At 40.9% G+C, this 18,603-nt stretch overlaps 1 protein-coding gene across 1 annotated transcript; it reads right to left on the bottom strand.

Annotated features, from left to right (window-relative positions):
- Nucleotides 1–10,354: 10,354 nt before the first annotated feature.
- On the bottom strand, nt 10,355–15,253 carry LOC111865002. The gene is made up of 2 exons (XM_023852683.2): nt 13,636–15,253; nt 10,355–11,475 (listed from the first exon to the last, which is right to left on the bottom strand). Exons 1-2 carry the CDS (start codon nt 14,342–14,344, stop codon nt 11,165–11,167), a joined length of 1,020 nt encoding a protein of 339 aa, XP_023708451.1. The 5' UTR covers nt 14,345–15,253; the 3' UTR covers nt 10,355–11,164.
- Nucleotides 15,254–18,603: the final 3,350 nt, after the last annotated feature.

Here is an 18,603-nt window from a genome sequence, read left to right as displayed (position 1 = left end):
TCAACATCCTAATTTAAATAAATTCAATTCATTATTAATTATGTACAACTTAACAGCACAGAGGCCAATTAAAAGGTTAGAATGAGTACATAGAATTATATAAAATAATTAAAAAACAAATACAAAATTTAATAATTATAATAATAATAATAATAATAATAATAATAAATTAAATGAATCGAGGGGCACGTCGTTAAGGCACTATGCTACAAGCCGGAAGGTCGCTGGCTCGATTCCTGATGAGGTCCTTGGATATTTCAATTGACCTAATACTTCCAGCCACAATATGGCCCCGAGGACGACTCAGCCTCTAACAGAAAAGAGTACCAGGTACCTTCCGGAGGGTAAGGGAGGCTGGCGCATAAGGCTGACAACCTCACTCTCATCTGTGAGCCGATTTTCTAGTAAATGTGTAAGCCTCGACGTCTCACAACTCTGTGGGCCTCCACGGTCTGTTGCAGGGTTAGCCTTACCTTTTTATTTGTTATAATTTGTAGGGGTATGAACTGGAATCATCTGGGATAAGTCTAAAGATATGCGAAAGTGCTGCATAATAATAACCATGACTGTTATTTTGGACATTTTCAATTGTCGTGACTTTTGGAACACAACGTTTCCGAAACAGGATATGATCCCGTTATCATATGTTCACAGCTGAACCTATCAGAATGATGTAGCCTCAGTCACTGTATAGAATAGAACCTTCGGGTTCCATAAATGACAAAAAAAAAAACTTTGTGAATAGCTAAGCGACTATCAGCTTCGTAAGAACTCCGTGGACATAACTAGTAGTTTCACTGGCGTAAGGTAAAAACAGTCTCATATATACATTTGTTTTTGGAAAGAGACTATCCAGGAAAAGTGGAATGTGGTAGTTTTTCCATTTGCTTTCCACATCGCAGTACAACAGCCGTTCAAACCACTCTGGTCACGCCTGTTGCTATACGAACTTGAACCATCTTGAGCATCATTTGCTCTGTGCTTCAAGTTGCTGCTGATGACGCTGCTTCCGGCATCAGTTTTTGGTTTTTGGTGTCTCTCTTCGTCTGATGCCTACCCTTTGACCTGTCCAGCAAGGGAGGCCCTGCCAGTAGCTACGCTACCGCTGGTATAGCTCTATTGTCATTTGAAGGAGAAAGCTCTAGATCGCAATAAGTGGAGGAATTGTTTTGGAAGAGACTGTGGACCTGTCGTCTGACAGATTACTGATGATGATATACATTTGTGGTTGGCAGTGTAATGGGTGCGTTTCATTCTTTTATGACGTGCTTGTTGTCTAGATACAGGCGTACTCGGTGCGCAGTAGTCTAATGGGGAAGTCAGTTGGATGGCAAGCATTTTTTTTTTTTTTTTTATTGCTAGTGGGGTGGGACTAAGTCCCTTGTACTGTGACCACTTCTGGCCTATTGTACCAGCCCCAGATGATAGGTGAGGGTGATTTTGGAGTAATTGGTGGAATTAAGATTGGCAAGGGAAACCGAGGTACTCGGAGAAAACCTGCCTCAGCACTACTTTGTCCACCACAAATTCCAGTTGACTAGACCCGGGATCGAACCCGGGCCGCCGCAGTGGGAAGCTAGCGACTAACCGCTTGAGCTATGGCGCGGCCTGAATGAAAATTAAATAACCTGTGATAGACAATATGTAGGTCTAATAAATATTTAACTTCTTTATTAAGACCGTCACAACACAACTGTATCAAGGTCAGTGCCTAGTTTTGGTTCTGTTACATGTTTCGACTATTAATGGCCATCATCAGGCAAATATATGGCTAACATATATACACCACTGAACTGCAGTATTAATAAAATTGGATACAATAATATTAATTATATTAAAGTACTTGACGTAAAAATACAATTAATTGTATTATATAAAACAAAAGTTATAGTATAAAACAAGAATAAAATTTTTCAATTAATGAATACATCGAGGCGGTCGTTGGTTTCGTGATTTTGTTTCGTTCCCATGGACAAATTGGAGTATTTTATATTTTGTGTATAAAAACTCTTATTGGAGGCTCGTGATGTAGATGTAGTAATATTAAAGTTAATCTGAAAATGACATGAAAGTAATAGTATTAAATTTTGTTGTAATCAACAATTATTTTTGGAACTTGCAGGAAATTTAATCAAGCGTGTAGACAGGAGGCCAATGCTGATCAGTGTTGTCAGTGCCAAGTGTTAAAATAGCACGAAATCTCGACCAGTGAACAAGGAACCAAATGGAGTGTTCACATGTAGATGCCGAATAAACATTGACAAGCAATTCATCGTAGAAGATCTGAAATATATATATATTACGTTAAGTAGGAGTTTTCACTTTAACATATGTAGACCTACAAATAAATGGTGTCCTTTTATTTACATACATAACTACGTATGACATGTAAAAAAGAAGAGTAGGACATAAGATTAACATGTTTTGCTCGCCTAATCAAATTTGACGTTCCTGTCTTCATTGATACAGTAAAGAGGATTTAGTTTCTTTATTTTGAGGAACAGTTAAAAGATTGTAACATTGTAAAACTAATTTATTTGGGTTCACTTCTTTTTAATTTGAAGACGCCTCATAGTATGGTAGTTTAACGAAGTTTCGGAGAAACGTATTGCCTCAATCTTCAGGGTCAAGGAGTAAGTAAACAAGTAAGAAACACTTCGACTTTCTGCTCCCTGATGTGCTTGCCTGCATATACAGTATATCGACCTTGAAGATGGAGGCAGTATGTTCCTCCCAAACGCCGGTAAACGTCAACCAGATTAGACGGCGTCACATCCCAGAAGATAGTATTCTTCATAGTCACCGCCGTGAGAGCCTGATATTGTACACGTTTCAATTTAATTACTGATTTTAACTTTAAATCTACGCGCAGATCGAAACGAAGTATGAAGAGATAGTGTCAAATGAGCAGTCATGCGGAAACAGCCACTGTCGCCATCTGTGTTTCGTACCTGCAGACAGAAGGTTAACGTATAGTTCTCGGTTTGGAAGTTACTGAATGTCAGCACTGTACAGAATTATGTGAATGGTTACGTGCCATCAATACAAGGGCAGACAACACTACAGTATACACAACAAATGTACACGACTTGAAAAGAGACTAAAATAGCCGGCAGGAAGGTACGATGGAAATATCCTTCGAAAAGAAATCAAAAACAAAAACAGCGATGTTCATAAGGGCACAGAAGATAAAGTGTGCAGTGTAGTGGTCTCCCCAATAATAAAAGTTGCCTGATGACACAGGAATAAATATATATAGTTAATGACATTTTAAATTATTTAACAAACACTTTAAGTGTATTAACTATATTTAAAATATTTTATAAAAGGTTGACTTGTTGCGATATAGACGGAAAACTTATAATCTAAAAATGGTGTCAGCAGGAAGTCAGAATGTGGTAAACTGTCAATGTTTTATCGACGGTGACAAGCGCTCGACTTCTATGAAAACAAGTTTGAACTATAATAGACACTGCCCTAGGCCTAGAACATATTAAGTATAATTCCTTGGTGTATGAAGCCTATTTATTCACACCGCACGCATAACCCTATTTAAATCGATAAACATTCCGATGTTTGCTGATAACGAGTTTCAGACGTGTTGTCCGTCTCTAGGTTTTTACTCGAATATACAATAAACAATAGTTGATTATTACTGGTTTAAAGTTGCTTTAGTCAAATTATGGTATCAAATAATTACAAACTACCTAACAGTTTTCATAGTAATTGTTCTTCTTCAACAGTTACATAGCTGCTCAAAGCTTCTGTGTTTCAGAAACCGAGAAGTTCATAGAGGCGTTAACAAAAGCACGCCATTAAATTCTGTCCTGAACCAGTTGTATCTTTCAATGCTTTCATGACCCAGTCCCCATCTACGCTTGATCACCAACTTTGGTTCTCCACTTCATGTTTTCCTACTAAAATTTGGGATACATTTTTTATTTCCCCGCGTGTACTACAGGTATTGGCCGTAAAATTAATCCAATTGAAATGTCATTACAGTTATTACATTTAAGCTGATAACATTGAAGCTATTTGTCACTTTGTCTCCCTTAGACCTAAGTATCTTCATCAGCATCTTATTGTCAGACCCCACCCATGAGATGAAATTATAATATTTTTGTTTATTATTTATCTAATGACACTGTCAGTAGTTGGGACTGCATGGTGTCATTGCAAGAATTTGAATTTAATAGCAGTAAACATTCTAGGGATTCAAAATATTCAGAGCTGTGGGTGTGAAACTTGGTCTCTGACAATAAGGGAGGAACAGAGACTGAGGGCTTTGGAGAACAGGGTGCTGAGGAAAATATTTGGGTCGAAGAGGGATGAAGTGGTGAGAGTTTGGAGAAAAATGCATAATGTGGACCTTCGTAACTTGTACTCTTCGCCAAGTGCGAAAGCCAGAAGGAAAGAGCCCACTATGAAGACCTAGACGTAGATGGGAGAATAATATTGTAACACGTTTGATCAAATCATTGCCAGGCGACGGCTTGGTAAACACCCCGCGATGCGCGCACGCAACAATAGGACGGATGTTATAGCTCGTTGCTAGGCAGCAGTGAGCTCACCAAGTGACTGGCGAGATAGCAATCACGTGACTTATATTTCTGTGTGGTCCGTGCGGAGCCTGTATAACGAGCATCTGTTGTAGCTTATATTTGTGTGTATGTGTGTGTGCGTGCGCACAGTGCGGTGCGTTGCAGTGCAGTACAGTTAACAGAATTAGACTAGAGAGTTGAAGTCAACCACGGGAAGTTCATAGTGGAAGGAGACTTAGAAGTCGGCCCGTGAAGAATTAACAGGCGATTTGAAGACTTCATGTGTGCTGTAGTACAGTGATATTGGGAGTGTGTGATTGAGACTTTTATAGTTCCGGTGTAAAATCCGTTGGCAGGAAACTGATAGTGAAAACATTGTCAAGGATTAGCCATATTTGAAATCTGTTGCCTAGCAACGACTAGTGCAAGCAGATATAGAAGATTTTTATTTATGTGTTCTAATTACAGTGATCCTTAGAGTGTTGTAATTAATTGTAGTTACGACTAGTGAATATACAATAAATCAACTCACGTATCCAAACCCCGTCTACTAGTCACTGACACATTTGACATTATTAAAATGGACCTTAGAGAGATAAGATGGAGTGTTATAGACTGTGTTAATCTGACTCGGGACAGGGATCAATAGAGGGCTCTTCAGAACACGGTAATAAATGTTTGGGTTCCATAAAATGTTGGAAATTTTTTGAGCGGCTGACGGATTGGCAGTTTTTCAAGAAGAGCTCAGCTCTATGGAGACAGTTAATCTTTTGAGAATTTCTTATTGAATATCAGTTCATCTCTTGTAGTGGTGACTTATTTTCGAGGTTTTGTAAGGTACGGTATTTGTATTTTCCACTTGTAATTTGATTATGCGACTTAAAGATGTTCTGCGTTTGTTTCTACACCAGCAGCTGCAGTAGCCACTTATAGCGTATGCTTTTCGTGTGTCAAAAACATGTATTCTGTTATTCTAGTTCATTCTTTCGTTCACATTTCCTGTTCCTCTCTGTGGAACGCTTTGCTTCCCTTCGTGTTCTCAATCTCGTAAACAGTCGGTAGAACCCCTGGGATGGGAATATTCTGGATTCGGCTTTCGTTAATTCGGGACCCCTAACCACTGGAATATTCTGGGTGCGCCACTGTATACTGTTATAAAACCAATCCTAATGATATTGTGACTTATATCCATTGCTAGGCAACGACCCGGTAAACACCTAGCTTAATCGCGTTACAACAAGAGGGCGTCCGTTGCCAGGCAATGTATCAGTGAACACGCCTGGTCAACAATAGAGGATATCCGTTGCTTGGCGACGCAAACACTTTTTTCCGTGGTTACGGTGTTCTCAATGTGTTTTCTGTGCGTGGTCCATGCCTAGGGGACAACGAAGGTCGTTTGCAGTCAGTCGTAGAATAAGAAGCAAAATGAAGAGAGACCTCGGCGGTGAAGGAAGAAGATTGATTGTGAACTGTTGTCATTGGTTATGTTTGTAATGGAAGTGTCAATAAATCCAATCATCGAATCCAGAACCCGTTATTATTAGTCACGCAAGCCCCTCGTGCGTGACAATATATTAGTAATCACCTGTTGGCATACACGTCATACGCGGTGGGGAATGTTTATTGGATTTGAAGGTCAAGAAAACACGGTTACCACTGATAATCGCTGGAGTACGTGAATATCGTAGCGTTGCCATTGTTGACAGACTGAACCCATAATGATCCGAATTCCAGCGCGCGCTTTTTGCTGCCGCGCGTACCGTTACGACGGCATTCCTGTCTGGCTACGGGTACGCCATCTCTCGTGCTGAATTACAACTAAGTGAAAACAAGCCGTACGTTGTGGTACTTTGATGTTCCTTTTTTACGCAAGCCGACGTAGATTAATACCGTTATATTTGACTGGTCTTGGGAAAACACGGCACTACCTTGACAGGAACCGGATCCTAGATCTGTGTCACATACTTGTGCTACAGGTTACGTCTTGTAGACCGAAGATGACTCTGTGTAAGTTCGGTTGATACAGCGCGTTATAGGTCGAAATCATTTTCTCGATGTTTGGGCTTCACCCGCAGAGGATTTTATGTGTGGATATATATAGCTTGAAGAAATAAAGGAAAGGAAAGAAAGTAGAAAATGAAAAAAAAAATTAAGGAAAGTGAAACAAGAAAGAAGGAAAACTAAGATATGAAACCATTCCTTTCGAAAAAAAGAATGAATAAGGAAATTCTAACGTAAATGTTGACTTGCCTCTTTCAAGATTCACCTCGCTGGAGTTGGTTTAAATCTTTGAAATTCCCAGCATAACATATTTAAGAGAATGAATTTTTCACATATTCATGAAGTAAGAACTGTATGGATTTCCTCAGCAATAACCATTCATGTTGAAATACGACAAACTGCACTCAAGGAAACTGTGTCGTTGACCACCTTCGGATGTACCGTTTAACCTTCAAAATTCATGTCATTTAGCTATACGGAAGGAACCAAATTAACGTTGCACTTTAAATACTGTAATGCATAGTAATTACAATTAGCACAGCAATTCTAAAAGAACAGTCGAAAAGCGTTTTCTGTTGCTACCGCCGACACAGCGATCTACGTGTACTTGTGTAAGTGTACATGTACTTGTTAGTTGTTTCCTCCAACGCCATCTGCAAACATGTCTCTAACACGGCTCCTTATGCGAGAGGAATAAACAGTGTAGATTTGAGGTTTTCACGGCGGTGACTATGAAGAATGCCGTCTTCTGGGATGTGACGCCGTGTAGATCTTGTGTGAACCGACGTTTCGGAGGAACGTATGGCCTACATCTTCAGGGTAGAAAATCCGAGAGCGAGGAATCAGCGTTCTGATCCCTTAAAGCAGAATGGTTACTATATGCTCCGCCTGCTTTACATTTACAGAGAGACTCTGTATTTATCCTACTGGCTTTATTTCTGTGTTTCGTATGGTTCTGTGGTCTAATGGCCAGAGTTCCTGGCTAAAGATCAAGAGGTCCCGGGTTCGATTCTCGGCGGTACCACATTTTCTGAGAAATAGTGGGTGTGGAACGGGGTCCGCTCAGCCTCGTAAAGATAACTGAGGAGCTATTTCAAGAAAATAGCGGCTCCGGTCTAGGAAACCGAGATTAACGGCCGTGGGGATCCGTTGCGCTGATCACGTGACACTCTCTATACGCTAGAGTTGGCACTGACTTCGCCGACAAGCGGTGGTAGCTCTGTCGGTATAGTTCGCTTGCGGACTACAAGCCACGGAATGTTTTCAAAATTTTTGGGAACATAAATCATACCTTAGACCGCACCCACCGTGATCGGTATCTTCTGGCTTCGTATCTAAAAACATTGTACAGTTTACATATCAAAAACACTGAAAATTCATCAACACACCTTAGTTTATATGTCGTCTTTCGTTGATTCGTTCTAAGCCCTTCGTTGTTTTATGTATGACGTACCCGATTGACCAGGCAATGCGCTTAGTTTGTTTGCCGATGGCACCGCAACTCCTGGCCAGACATTGCCTCCTCCCATTCACCATACAGAAGCTTGAGAGAAACACATCATTTCTGCAGCAGCGGTTTTCAAAATGGAGAATCTCCATTAGTCTAGACAAGGCGTCTATCTGATTTAGGATTATTCAACCACTCATTCCTCGGTCAAGGAATTATATTTAATCGGAAACTTTTCTAGAATGAACAGCCAAGCCAACAAGATATTATTAATACTGTATATTAAGGCGGCACGTGGTAGCATAGTTGGTTGAGGCACTATGCTACAAGCCGGAAGGTCGCGGGTAGACTCAGCCTCTAACAGGAAAGAGTAGCAGGAATCTTCCTGGGGAGTAATGGGCGGCAGGCGCATAAGGCTGACAACTTCACCGCTATCTGTGAGCCGATTGTCTAGAAAATGTGGGAGCCTCGACGTCTCACAATCCTATGGGCCTTAACGTCCTGTTACACTGATAGCTTTACCTTGATCTTTTCTGCAATTTCAGTGCTGTATCCACTACTCAGATATGGCAGTGACATTTCATCCGTTATAAAATCCTAATTATACATGAAATGCTTTCGACCAATCAGTTGTTTTGGCTGAGAAGCAAGGAACTGTATATACAAGTTGGAAATCTAAGATCTCCAGATAATAGAAAACAAATTCTTAAGGATGAATAGAAAAATGTCAGAACATATATTAACTTCTTACATACATACTTCTTGGCCGCGGCATAGCTAAAGCGGTTAGTCGCTTGCTTCCCACCGCGGCGACCCGGGTTCGATCCGGGTCTGGCCAAGTGGGATTTGTGGTGGAAAAAGTGGCGATGAGGCGCGTTTTCTCCGAGTACTTCGGTTTTCCCTGCCAATCTTCATTCCACCAAATTCTCCATCATCGTAATCACCCGGGGCAGGCTACAATAGGCCAATTATTGGCCGCCGTGCCAAGTGGACCCAGTTGGACTCCACCACCCACTAAGCGGATTAAAAAATTACCTATTTCTTAGTTCTAAAACTGGATGAAGATCTCAGATTTCTCGCCACATATACNAATAAATAAATAAATAAATAAATAAATAAATAAATAAATAAATATTCAAAATTAAAAGAAGATGGAATCAATACTTTAAGATCTATTAACGTACATGATATGACGTGCTGAAAGAAGATATAAAACTTATACAGATAACTAAATAAAATAAGTGTCATCTTACGACTCGCAGGAAACCATCGGAAGCTATTTGTGTTGGACCCAGCATTGACGCATCAGGGCAGTCGTACCGACAGCTGTTGCCAGACTGCAGACAACTGCTGCTATCTCTCTGCATTCCAAAGAGTTAAGGTGTGCATGTATTCCATCGTCTCATGTAGGCCTACTTTCTTCCAATGCACTCACCGTATTTCGATTAAATTTTGTCTGATAGACCCAAAATAAATTAATCTGATTTTGCTTCGGCCTGCTCTGATCAACTATAGCAATTTAATTTTGTGTATCAAAAGCTAAAATTTTATTTCCTATATTTACCCTAAAGAAAAGAATCATCAAACAATAAGGCGATGTAAGTAGTTAAGAAAGCAAAATCTTAAAAGCCGTACCCTTACGTTTGTTCAAAGAAATTCTGGTCCTATTTCTTTCGAAGTAATATTTATATAAAATTAATTTATTTTAAAATTTCTTTCTTCCGTTCTCACGGATGCTCCGAATATGAAATAAACTTTAAAAGTTTGAAAATCATTTTTAATTGAGAGATCTATCCATCGCAAACCTCTGCCTGCAGTGGTCAAACCAGTTGGCCAATGTAAAAGGAATTCATATCTTCATCTATGTTTTGGGTGGAATTTGAACCCATGATTCCAGTGTTCGAGCAGTTAAAGGCTGAGATTTACCGTGTTCCAAGAGATATATGCAGGCTGACGTAATTCAAAGCTGTGTAGAATTTCTAATAGTGCTCTGCCCACATTTGTGGACGATTACAAGCTCCATGACTGACCGACCATTACCTAAGTTATGAAACGAGGCAGTGCACATGAGAGAGATGTGCAATGGGCCTAGATGCAATAATTTTAGTCGGAAAATGTGAAGAGAAGAGACCACTTGCAAGATATAGGCGTAGATGAGAGAATAATATTAAAATAACGGACACTGTATGCTGGAATATAGCGTCGTATAATTTGGTAACTTGCGACGAACTGATCACCCGCCCAATGTGTCTAAGATCTAGTAAAACCGAAGTGAACGGAGAGTTCCATGGAGGTAGGCCTAGGCCCAAATGGGGTCTGTAGCGCCAATGAAAAAAAAATGGTAAAGTTCACCGACATTTCAGAGGAACATACTGCCTCCATCTTCAGGGACGAAAAGTAAGCCAAGCATGTTGTCAGGAAGAAACAAGCAGCGAGCAAACTTTCAAATTCTTTCGGACTAACGGCATAATCCAGATGATATTCATAACGGCTTTTGTTTGAACCTAAAATCTGTTAGTATTTCATTGGGTTTAAAGTAATTCTGTGGTAAGGTAAAGACTGGATTCAGTGGCCCGGGCCGGATTTAAGGGGGAGCGACAGGGGTAGTCGCCCTGGGGCTTTCACGAAGCAGAAGAAATGTTCACCGATTTTATCGAGGCGTTTGCTTTTCTAAAATCACGGAAAGTTAGTTTGTATTTTTAATTATCTTAAGAACTAAGAAAAAAATTGTCAGGGCCTAAATTTGTTTTTATTTATAGGGGTGTCGACATTTTGATTGCCTTGGGGCCCCATATCTCTAAATCTGTCTCTGCCAGTGGGGGGGGGGCTCTTGTGAACACGACAGTGGACCTTTTTGTTCTATGAAATAGAGAGCAATGTTTGTTAATAATTTAGCGAATTTCAGCCTCTCAGACTGGACTCTGTGCCATGGAATTCTGTTATATAGCATTGAATTGTAGGATGACCGTGTGAGATGAACTGGAATTGTGTATAGGTCATGGTCTATTTTCAGATAGGGCATAACTATCCCAAAATTAGTGCCGTAGGGACTAAGACGCAAGAATTTTTCCACACTTCAACAGCTACCTTATGTGTACAGGTTCGGAAGAAAAGCAATTGTTCTGTTATCTTTGATGTATTGTGTGTAAACTGCTGCTTGTTCTCATTGCGTGTTCTACATCTGACCCTTGTATAGGAGCGCCCTCTTGTTGACGTATGCTCCGTACTCCAGTGCCCCATCGTAACCGTAATGTTCGTTCGCGACTCTCGTGTTGTGCTCCACTCTCTGTGGCATCAGTGCTGCCCAAGCGGCGTTGAAAATAATGAGGAGGAGCGCGAGTTTCGCCGAAATCAGCGCCTTAGTGGCCATCATCTTCAGCGAGCCTAGAACCATGGGCAGGAGCAAGAACTGCAGTGCTACGGGAATCAGAATCAGTGACATGAACTTCTGCAGCCTCTTCAGTTTCTTTCGATCGTTGCCCCGACCTGTAACGACGAGAGTACAAGTGATCAAACTTAACTTTGTCAAGGACAACTTGCGGAAGAAGCAAGATCTCAGGTTCAGGCACGGCTCAGTTCTCCGCCCAAAAGGACTTCGAGAAAATTCAAACCAATATAATGTAAATATAAAATATTATAAATGGCACGCGGTAGCGTAGTTTGTTAAGGCACTATGCTACGGGCCGGAAGGTAGCGAGTTCGATTCCTGATGAAGTCACTGGATTTCTTCAACTGACCTGATCCTCCCAGCCGCACTATGACCCTGGGGTCGACTCAGGCTCCAGGATAAATGAGTACCAGGAATCTTCCTGGGCGTAAAGTGCGGCTTACCCGCGTGTAGAACTGGTAACCTCACCGCCATCTGTGAGCCGATTTTCTAGAAAATGTGGAAACCTCGACGTCTCACAACCCTATGGGCCTCCACGGCTTGTCACAAGGCTAGTTTTACCTTAATATAATATAATATATGTTCCGACACTCCGGTAGTTCATATCTGAACTGTAGTAAATTCCAGCTAAATTTAATAAATAAAGCTAATGGGAAATATTAAAACAGCAAACTAATAACTAGAGAACTGAACAGTTAACTCTACGGAGCTTAGATATCCTTGAGGAACTGAGAGTCGGTCAGCTGGTAGAAATATTCCCTGCCATTTATGAACCCAGGCTTCTTCACCGTATTTAAAAGGACGTACCACATGATCCTACTCTGAGTCAGTTGAATCCAGGGAGAGAAATGCATTTTTGTCACGCCAGGTCTAGGCCGTGTCTGCATGCAAAGGGTTTCCTATCAAAATCTTACCCGGCGTAAATCAACGGGAACGTTCAGCCTTGTCTAGTCTCGAGGTGAAGGAAATGTGGCCCTGTGGCTTACTTCCCTATACGCCATCATAGCATAGCGCCTGCACACAGGAACACTTTTACCTTCACCTTACTGTAGGGGAACAGTTTGATCCCCAGTAGGGTCAAGAATTTTCACTTCTCCATGTCGTCCAAACCCAGTCTCCTTTCCAATGGGAACTTGGGGCTCTTTCCCCGGGGGTAAACCGTCTGGGGCGTGAAGCTTAGTGCCAGGTCAAGAAAACGTGGATCGATACTCCACTCCCCCATACGTCTTCATGGTGTAGTGCGTAATTAATTAAGCACATGGATAGCTTTACCTTTTAGCTTTTACGTTTACACCATGTTCACAGTACCCAGTCCTATGTTTTTGTGTCGTAACATCATGTTTATGCGGTCTAAGGCATGCACTGTCGTCCTTCTCTCGGAAGCCGGGATCGTGGGTTCGAATCCCACACAAGGCATTGATGTTTGATATGTGTATGTGTTTATTCTGTGTTTGTGTTGTCCTGTGTTTAGGTAGAGGCCTTGCGACGGCTGATCCCACGTCCAAGGAGTCCTACCGTCTGTAAAATGATCAAAATGAAAATCAGAGACCAGGACCGAAGGGGGGCTGTAGAGTCGGCGAAAAAAGAGTTAACTGCCGTGTAAACTACAGTGGTTTTATAGCATCATATGAAGTGGAACGATATTGGTGAATGGTGATTATTAAAGCACAGGGACGAATTCAAAGCTTTTATTTCAGAATTCACCCGCGGAGATTGAATACAGCCCAGACTAGATGAATAAGCCCACATACATATGTAAGGCGTTATCTTTGTACAGTGTAACCTGCAGTCTGCTCCCTGTTATTGTTATAAATTCTGTTTTCGTCTTCATATTTACGGCATATATTCTCATGTATTACGTTGGATAAGGCTTCTTCATTTTATTCCATACAATTATTTTCCTTTCATAAGCTGTTTATTGTTGGCAAACACTAAATGAGGAGCCGGGGTAGCTCAGCCAGCATAGTGACTAGTCTACGGCCTGGATTCGGATTACGATTTCAGGCACAGGAAGGAATTTTCTCTTCTCCATCGCGTTCAGATTGGCTCTGGGGGCCACCCAATCTCCTGCCTAGCGCTAAAATAGCCGAGATATGAAACTAACCACTTATCTCCATCTGATTCTAAAGGTTAAGAAAAATGGAGCTTTATCCCCACTCCTCCGTACATCGTTATGGCGTGGAACTTAATTAATTAAATGAACACCTTAATAACGGAACTTAATTGGTTGAGTTAATATTAATGTCGCGATAACTCACCTTCCAGCCGTAAGATGTCTCCCTCGTTCAGCTCCATTCCCACTCTGAGGCTGTCCTCCAGGCGGGATAGCCGGAGGAATATCCCGGACATCAAATTCACCCTGACATTAAACCTCCGTGGCACACGATCGATATCCATCAATTGGTCCATCTTTCCCACTCTGTAGTCGCCATTTTCCTGCGACTCGAGCGGCCCACTCGATCCGTTATAATTCAATATCGATTTCATCTCTCGAATCGCTGTCTGTTTCAGACACTTCACAAATCTTTCCTCAGTCTTGTATGGAATTGTTCCTGGAGAATATTCATTGTAGCAGTTTCTTAAAATGCTTTCTATTGAATTATATAAAGTACCCGACAAATCGATCAATGTCATGTTTGCTATCGATTTTCTATCCATTTCGATGCCCTCATTGCCTCTATCGGCGGCAGTGACATCTGTTGTTGAGTGTGAATTGAGAACTGTGGTCAGGTTCGCTTCCTGCACTGCGGATTCAGTGGACGCCTGTGAATACTTTCTCATGTCACTTCCGTTACTGAAAATTTGTGGCTCGTTTACGTCACTTTTGTCATATTTTACATCCGCTTTTAATTCTGTCTCTTGAACATTTGTGTCAGTACCCATCACTAAAACAGTTACAACTGCTAATAGATAAATGCTTCCCAATTGTAATCCACACACAGTTGAATATCTGATTTTACACGCCATCTTTGTCTCCTTGTTCTGTTTTTAATTGTGGAGACCCAATAAACGCTCCTGTTCCTCAGTTTGCCTAACACAAAATGATGCACTTACACTGAGATGTTCTTAGCTGCTGTGGAATATTTCGAAGCGAACACTTGGACATCCCGTTTTTATAAACTTTCTGCCATTGTACAATCAAAAAATTATAAAACAGTTTTAAATATGTTCACCCACGTTTTCCGCGTGTCTTCTATTTTTTTTTTACCTCTTAAACGTGTTTAGTAACTACGTCATACTGGGACATAAACTACAAAATAATATTCTCTAACCGTTAGTAAGATGTTTCATTCATTTACCGTTCATGACTCAGCGTCTTTTTTACCTTTGAACCCTGTTTACGATTTACTTTGTTATTCAAAATAACAGATTTCTTTAATTTTTGTAACAATTCTTATGAAACATAACATGTCACTTAACTGATTCACAGACCACAAAGAATATGCGCTCTGGGCGGTAATTAATGAAATGTACTGTCAAATATAACAGCGTCTTACCGTCCTTACGGATAAACTGGAGAACTTTCTGGCGTCACTAGTCTTCGATTCACAGCAAATGGCACCAATGATAATTAACCACACTAGATTTAATTTCGAACTGAAGAAAACTTACACATAACTTTACTCAGTGTTGTGATATCGGCACAGAATCTAACGACGTTTGCTTAATGCAGTCAATTATATTAACTAATAAGTCGTCTTGAGGTTCATGTTCGAGCTGCCGCCATGATGAAAAACGATTTCCCAATTACGGCGATTTCAGTGTTGTGATTGTCAATTAGAATATGGAGTACGTTAATTGCTTCTTGTTGCCTTGTGCGTGCGCTGAAGTCAGCTGACCGACTGACTGCCCCCTAGTCTGCTTGATATTTTTGTTGCATTCAAGAACTAGTTTGTTCCATCACTGCATCAGAGTCTGGGCATCTCGCTGAACCGTGAATGTTGAAGCGGCAAGTTGCCTGAAGCTTCCAGCTGTGGCCGATACAGAAACGCACACTGTTGCTCCATCAAGCTTTGCATTCATATGAAGGACGTACAAGGCTAGAATCCCCAAGCCCATCGTTTTATTTGATTGTCATTAGTTGCAGCGTTAGTAAAGCAATCTTCTAACTCGGTGTGGCCTATAGTGTCGATATCCTTGCTCTAAAGTGTCTGATCATGTTTTGCCTTTCCCCAAACAAAATCATATCGTTTTACTTGATCAAGAAGTGTTTTGTAGGTCTCGATCTGAGAACCATTTTGTATTTTTCTGTCTCTTAACCAAAAATCTGAAGATTAAAATACAAAGAAATTTAAATTCACATTCTGTATTTCAGGGCGTGAAGCTTGTTTTTGGATACTAGATTCAGTGCCATTTATAACAAAGAGCGGTGTAGAATATTTTCAACAAAGACACAGCAGAAGCCAACAAAGGAATTTGGGAAAACATCACAGTCATGTAGTTCAGTCGTGGTTTACATTCCCTAAAGAACGGACCATACTTTGTAAGATGAGGCATCGACTAAATTATCACTAATATTACTATATCTACATCAGGAGCCCCCAAAACTGTTTATTATACAGAATATTCCAATTTGTCCGTGGGAACGCAACAATATAACAAAAACCAACGACTGACTCGATGATGTAAAGCATCAATCGAAGAATTTTATTCTTGTTTTATACTATAACTTTTGTTTTATATAATCTAATTTATTGTATTTTTACGCCAAGTATTTTAATGTAATTAATATTATTATATCTAATTTTAATAGTACTGCAGTTCAGTGGTTGTATATATGTTGGCCATGTATTTGCATGATGATGGCTTTTAATAGCCGAAACATGTAGCAGAGCCAAACTAGGCACCGACCTTGATATTGTTGTGTTGTGACGGTTTTAATAAAGAAATTGTAGATCTTAAATAAATAAGATGGCAGGACATATGCTGGATTAAGCTGGATCAGGATAGTGACGAATGGCGGGTTATTGTGAATAAAAATATATTAATGAACATTCGGATATATAATAAACCCGCGAATTTCTTAAGCAGCCACCTACTATCAGCTTCCCAAGAAAGTATCTGATTCATGTAATTTATAGTATCTTGTTTGTTTATTCTAATGTGTGAGAGAGATTAGCTAACTTAACAATTACACGATTTTATCTCCTCTTGCTCACACTTTGGAGCATAAGGCTGATTTCTCTGTTTCATGATAAATTTTTTTTACAGACGGTAGGACTCCTTGGACGGGTGATCAGCTCGTCGCAAGGCCTCTACCTAACACAGGAAAACACAGACACAGAAAAACGCACGCGCGCACACACACACACACACACACACACAACAAACACCCATGCCACGAGTGGGATTCGAACCCACGATGGCTGCTACCGTGCGAACGAAGACAGTACATGCCTTAGACCGCTCGGCTATCATGACCGGCATCACGTGATATAGGCTTGAAGAATCCTTGCGCAAAAGCTAGACCTTAGGCTCTACAAAACTTATGCGCTACAGCCACGTGTGGTTATTGTTGCACCTGAGTACATTTCACACAACCCACAAGAGAACGTCTTTCTCAATCAGAGATCTTCAGTTTCTGCTCATGCATGGGCACGATTGTGTGGTGGTGAAACTCGTATTTTCTAAGTATACTTGGTTCGAAGCTGGAAGAGGATCGGCTGTCCTGGCCGTATCTGCTTGGGAGATACATAGACACAGCTGCAGTTAACGTAATATGAATTGCAGAGTTCAAATCTCTGTCAGCTTACCGACTGTTCTGAATCTTTGACTAAGTGATAAAGAAAGAATTCTGAGCCTACCTGTCGTAATATGAGCGCATATATTTCATCCCACACTCCTTACTTCGCTGTAATGAATTTATGTCCTTCCCTTTAATGACCTTCAAGCTGATTAGTTTATTTCAATTACAAAATATTAGCCTAGAATTTTTTTTTTTCCTTTGGCCCTACAGCCCCAATTTTGGCCTTCGACTACCTCCATGAAACTCTCCGTTTCACTTTGGTTTACTAGACCTTATACATTCGGTAGGACTCCTTGGGCGGGTGATCAGCTGGTCGCAAGGACTCTACCTGTATACAAACACAGAAAATGTGCACATATGCACACAAACACTAAATATCCATCCACCGAGTAGCATTGGAACCCACGACCGCGGCTTCCGAGCGAGCAAAAACAGTGCATGCCTTAGACCGCTGGGCTACCGTGACCGGCATTCGCCTAGGATATTTGACGATATTTCAGGAAATCAGCGTTCACAAAGAAAGATAATCTCAGAACTGCTACAAGTATGTATTGGTTCAGCGATGTGGAAAACTGATGGCGTTACGGTATAACCATGAGGATTAAACTTGCAGTAAGCCTATCTAAATAAGCACTTCCATTGGTGCGCTTCCCTCAAACGAAGCACAGGAATTCATGACCCGTACATACAGAGTACTGTCCGCAATGAGCATACAAAAACCGAGGAAGTATATTCTGTATTCAAAGCGTGATCAGGAACATCTGTGTTCGTCACGGTAATTCGAACTATAAAAAAAATGCTTTATAAGGAGTGCGAAGAAGCAGGCTCGTAACGTTCTATACGCTTAACTCGAATTACAGCACATTTAGACATTTACTAATTTTACGAAACACGTGCATGTTATACTAAAGGTTTCTGACGATGGTGGATGACACAGAATTACTGGGTTTTGGCTTTTGCCATCGTCCGGAATTCCAGATAATAGAGGACACGACGTTGCGGAAACTGGATCTGTTTCCATCTTCGGGTGAGAAGGGAAGACACCTACTCAGTTGGGCCCCTTTCTAAGGTGTCTTCCTTTCTCACTTGTAGACGGAAACAGATCAATTTTCCGAAACGTCGTGTCCTCTATTACCCAGAGTGTCCTCTATTACCTAGAATTCCGGACGATGGAAAAAGTCCAAAAAACCCAGTAATTCTACCTGCATGTTATGTAACATATGGAACCAAGTTCATGTGATGATAAGGTTTTAGGCCTGTATTCAGAAATGTCTCCTTTCGAATCTGGAACGCAACACCGGCGATCCTGACTGAGGTTTTCACAATTCTCCTCAGTGCCTCGAATTGAATGTCGGAATAGTGCCTTCAATCTGCTGCGGCCGCTTGCTTCCAGACACTTAAACTCCTTCACCGACCCTACCAGCCTAAATCACGTGGTCTGCAATACGAAACGCGCCGTAAGCTATGCAACAAGGAGAAC

Source organism: Cryptotermes secundus, unplaced genomic scaffold (assembly GCF_002891405.2).
Source record: "Cryptotermes secundus unplaced genomic scaffold, Csec_1.0 scaffold579, whole genome shotgun sequence".
NCBI lineage: Eukaryota > Metazoa > Arthropoda > Insecta > Blattodea > Kalotermitidae > Cryptotermes > Cryptotermes secundus.
This window is presented reverse-complemented; position numbering and strand designations above follow the sequence as displayed.

What these genes read in the sequence shown, in the direction of transcription:
- LOC111865002 (XM_023852683.2), bottom strand. Translation starts at nt 14,344, where the DNA reads ATGGCGTGTAAAATCAGATATTCAACTGTGTGTGGATTACAATTGGGA. An exon ending in AGACATCTTACGGCTGGAAG is followed by an intron (nt 11,476 to 13,635) that starts GTGAGTTATCGC and finishes TCGTCGTTACAG; the next exon opens with GTCGGGGCAACGATCGAAAG.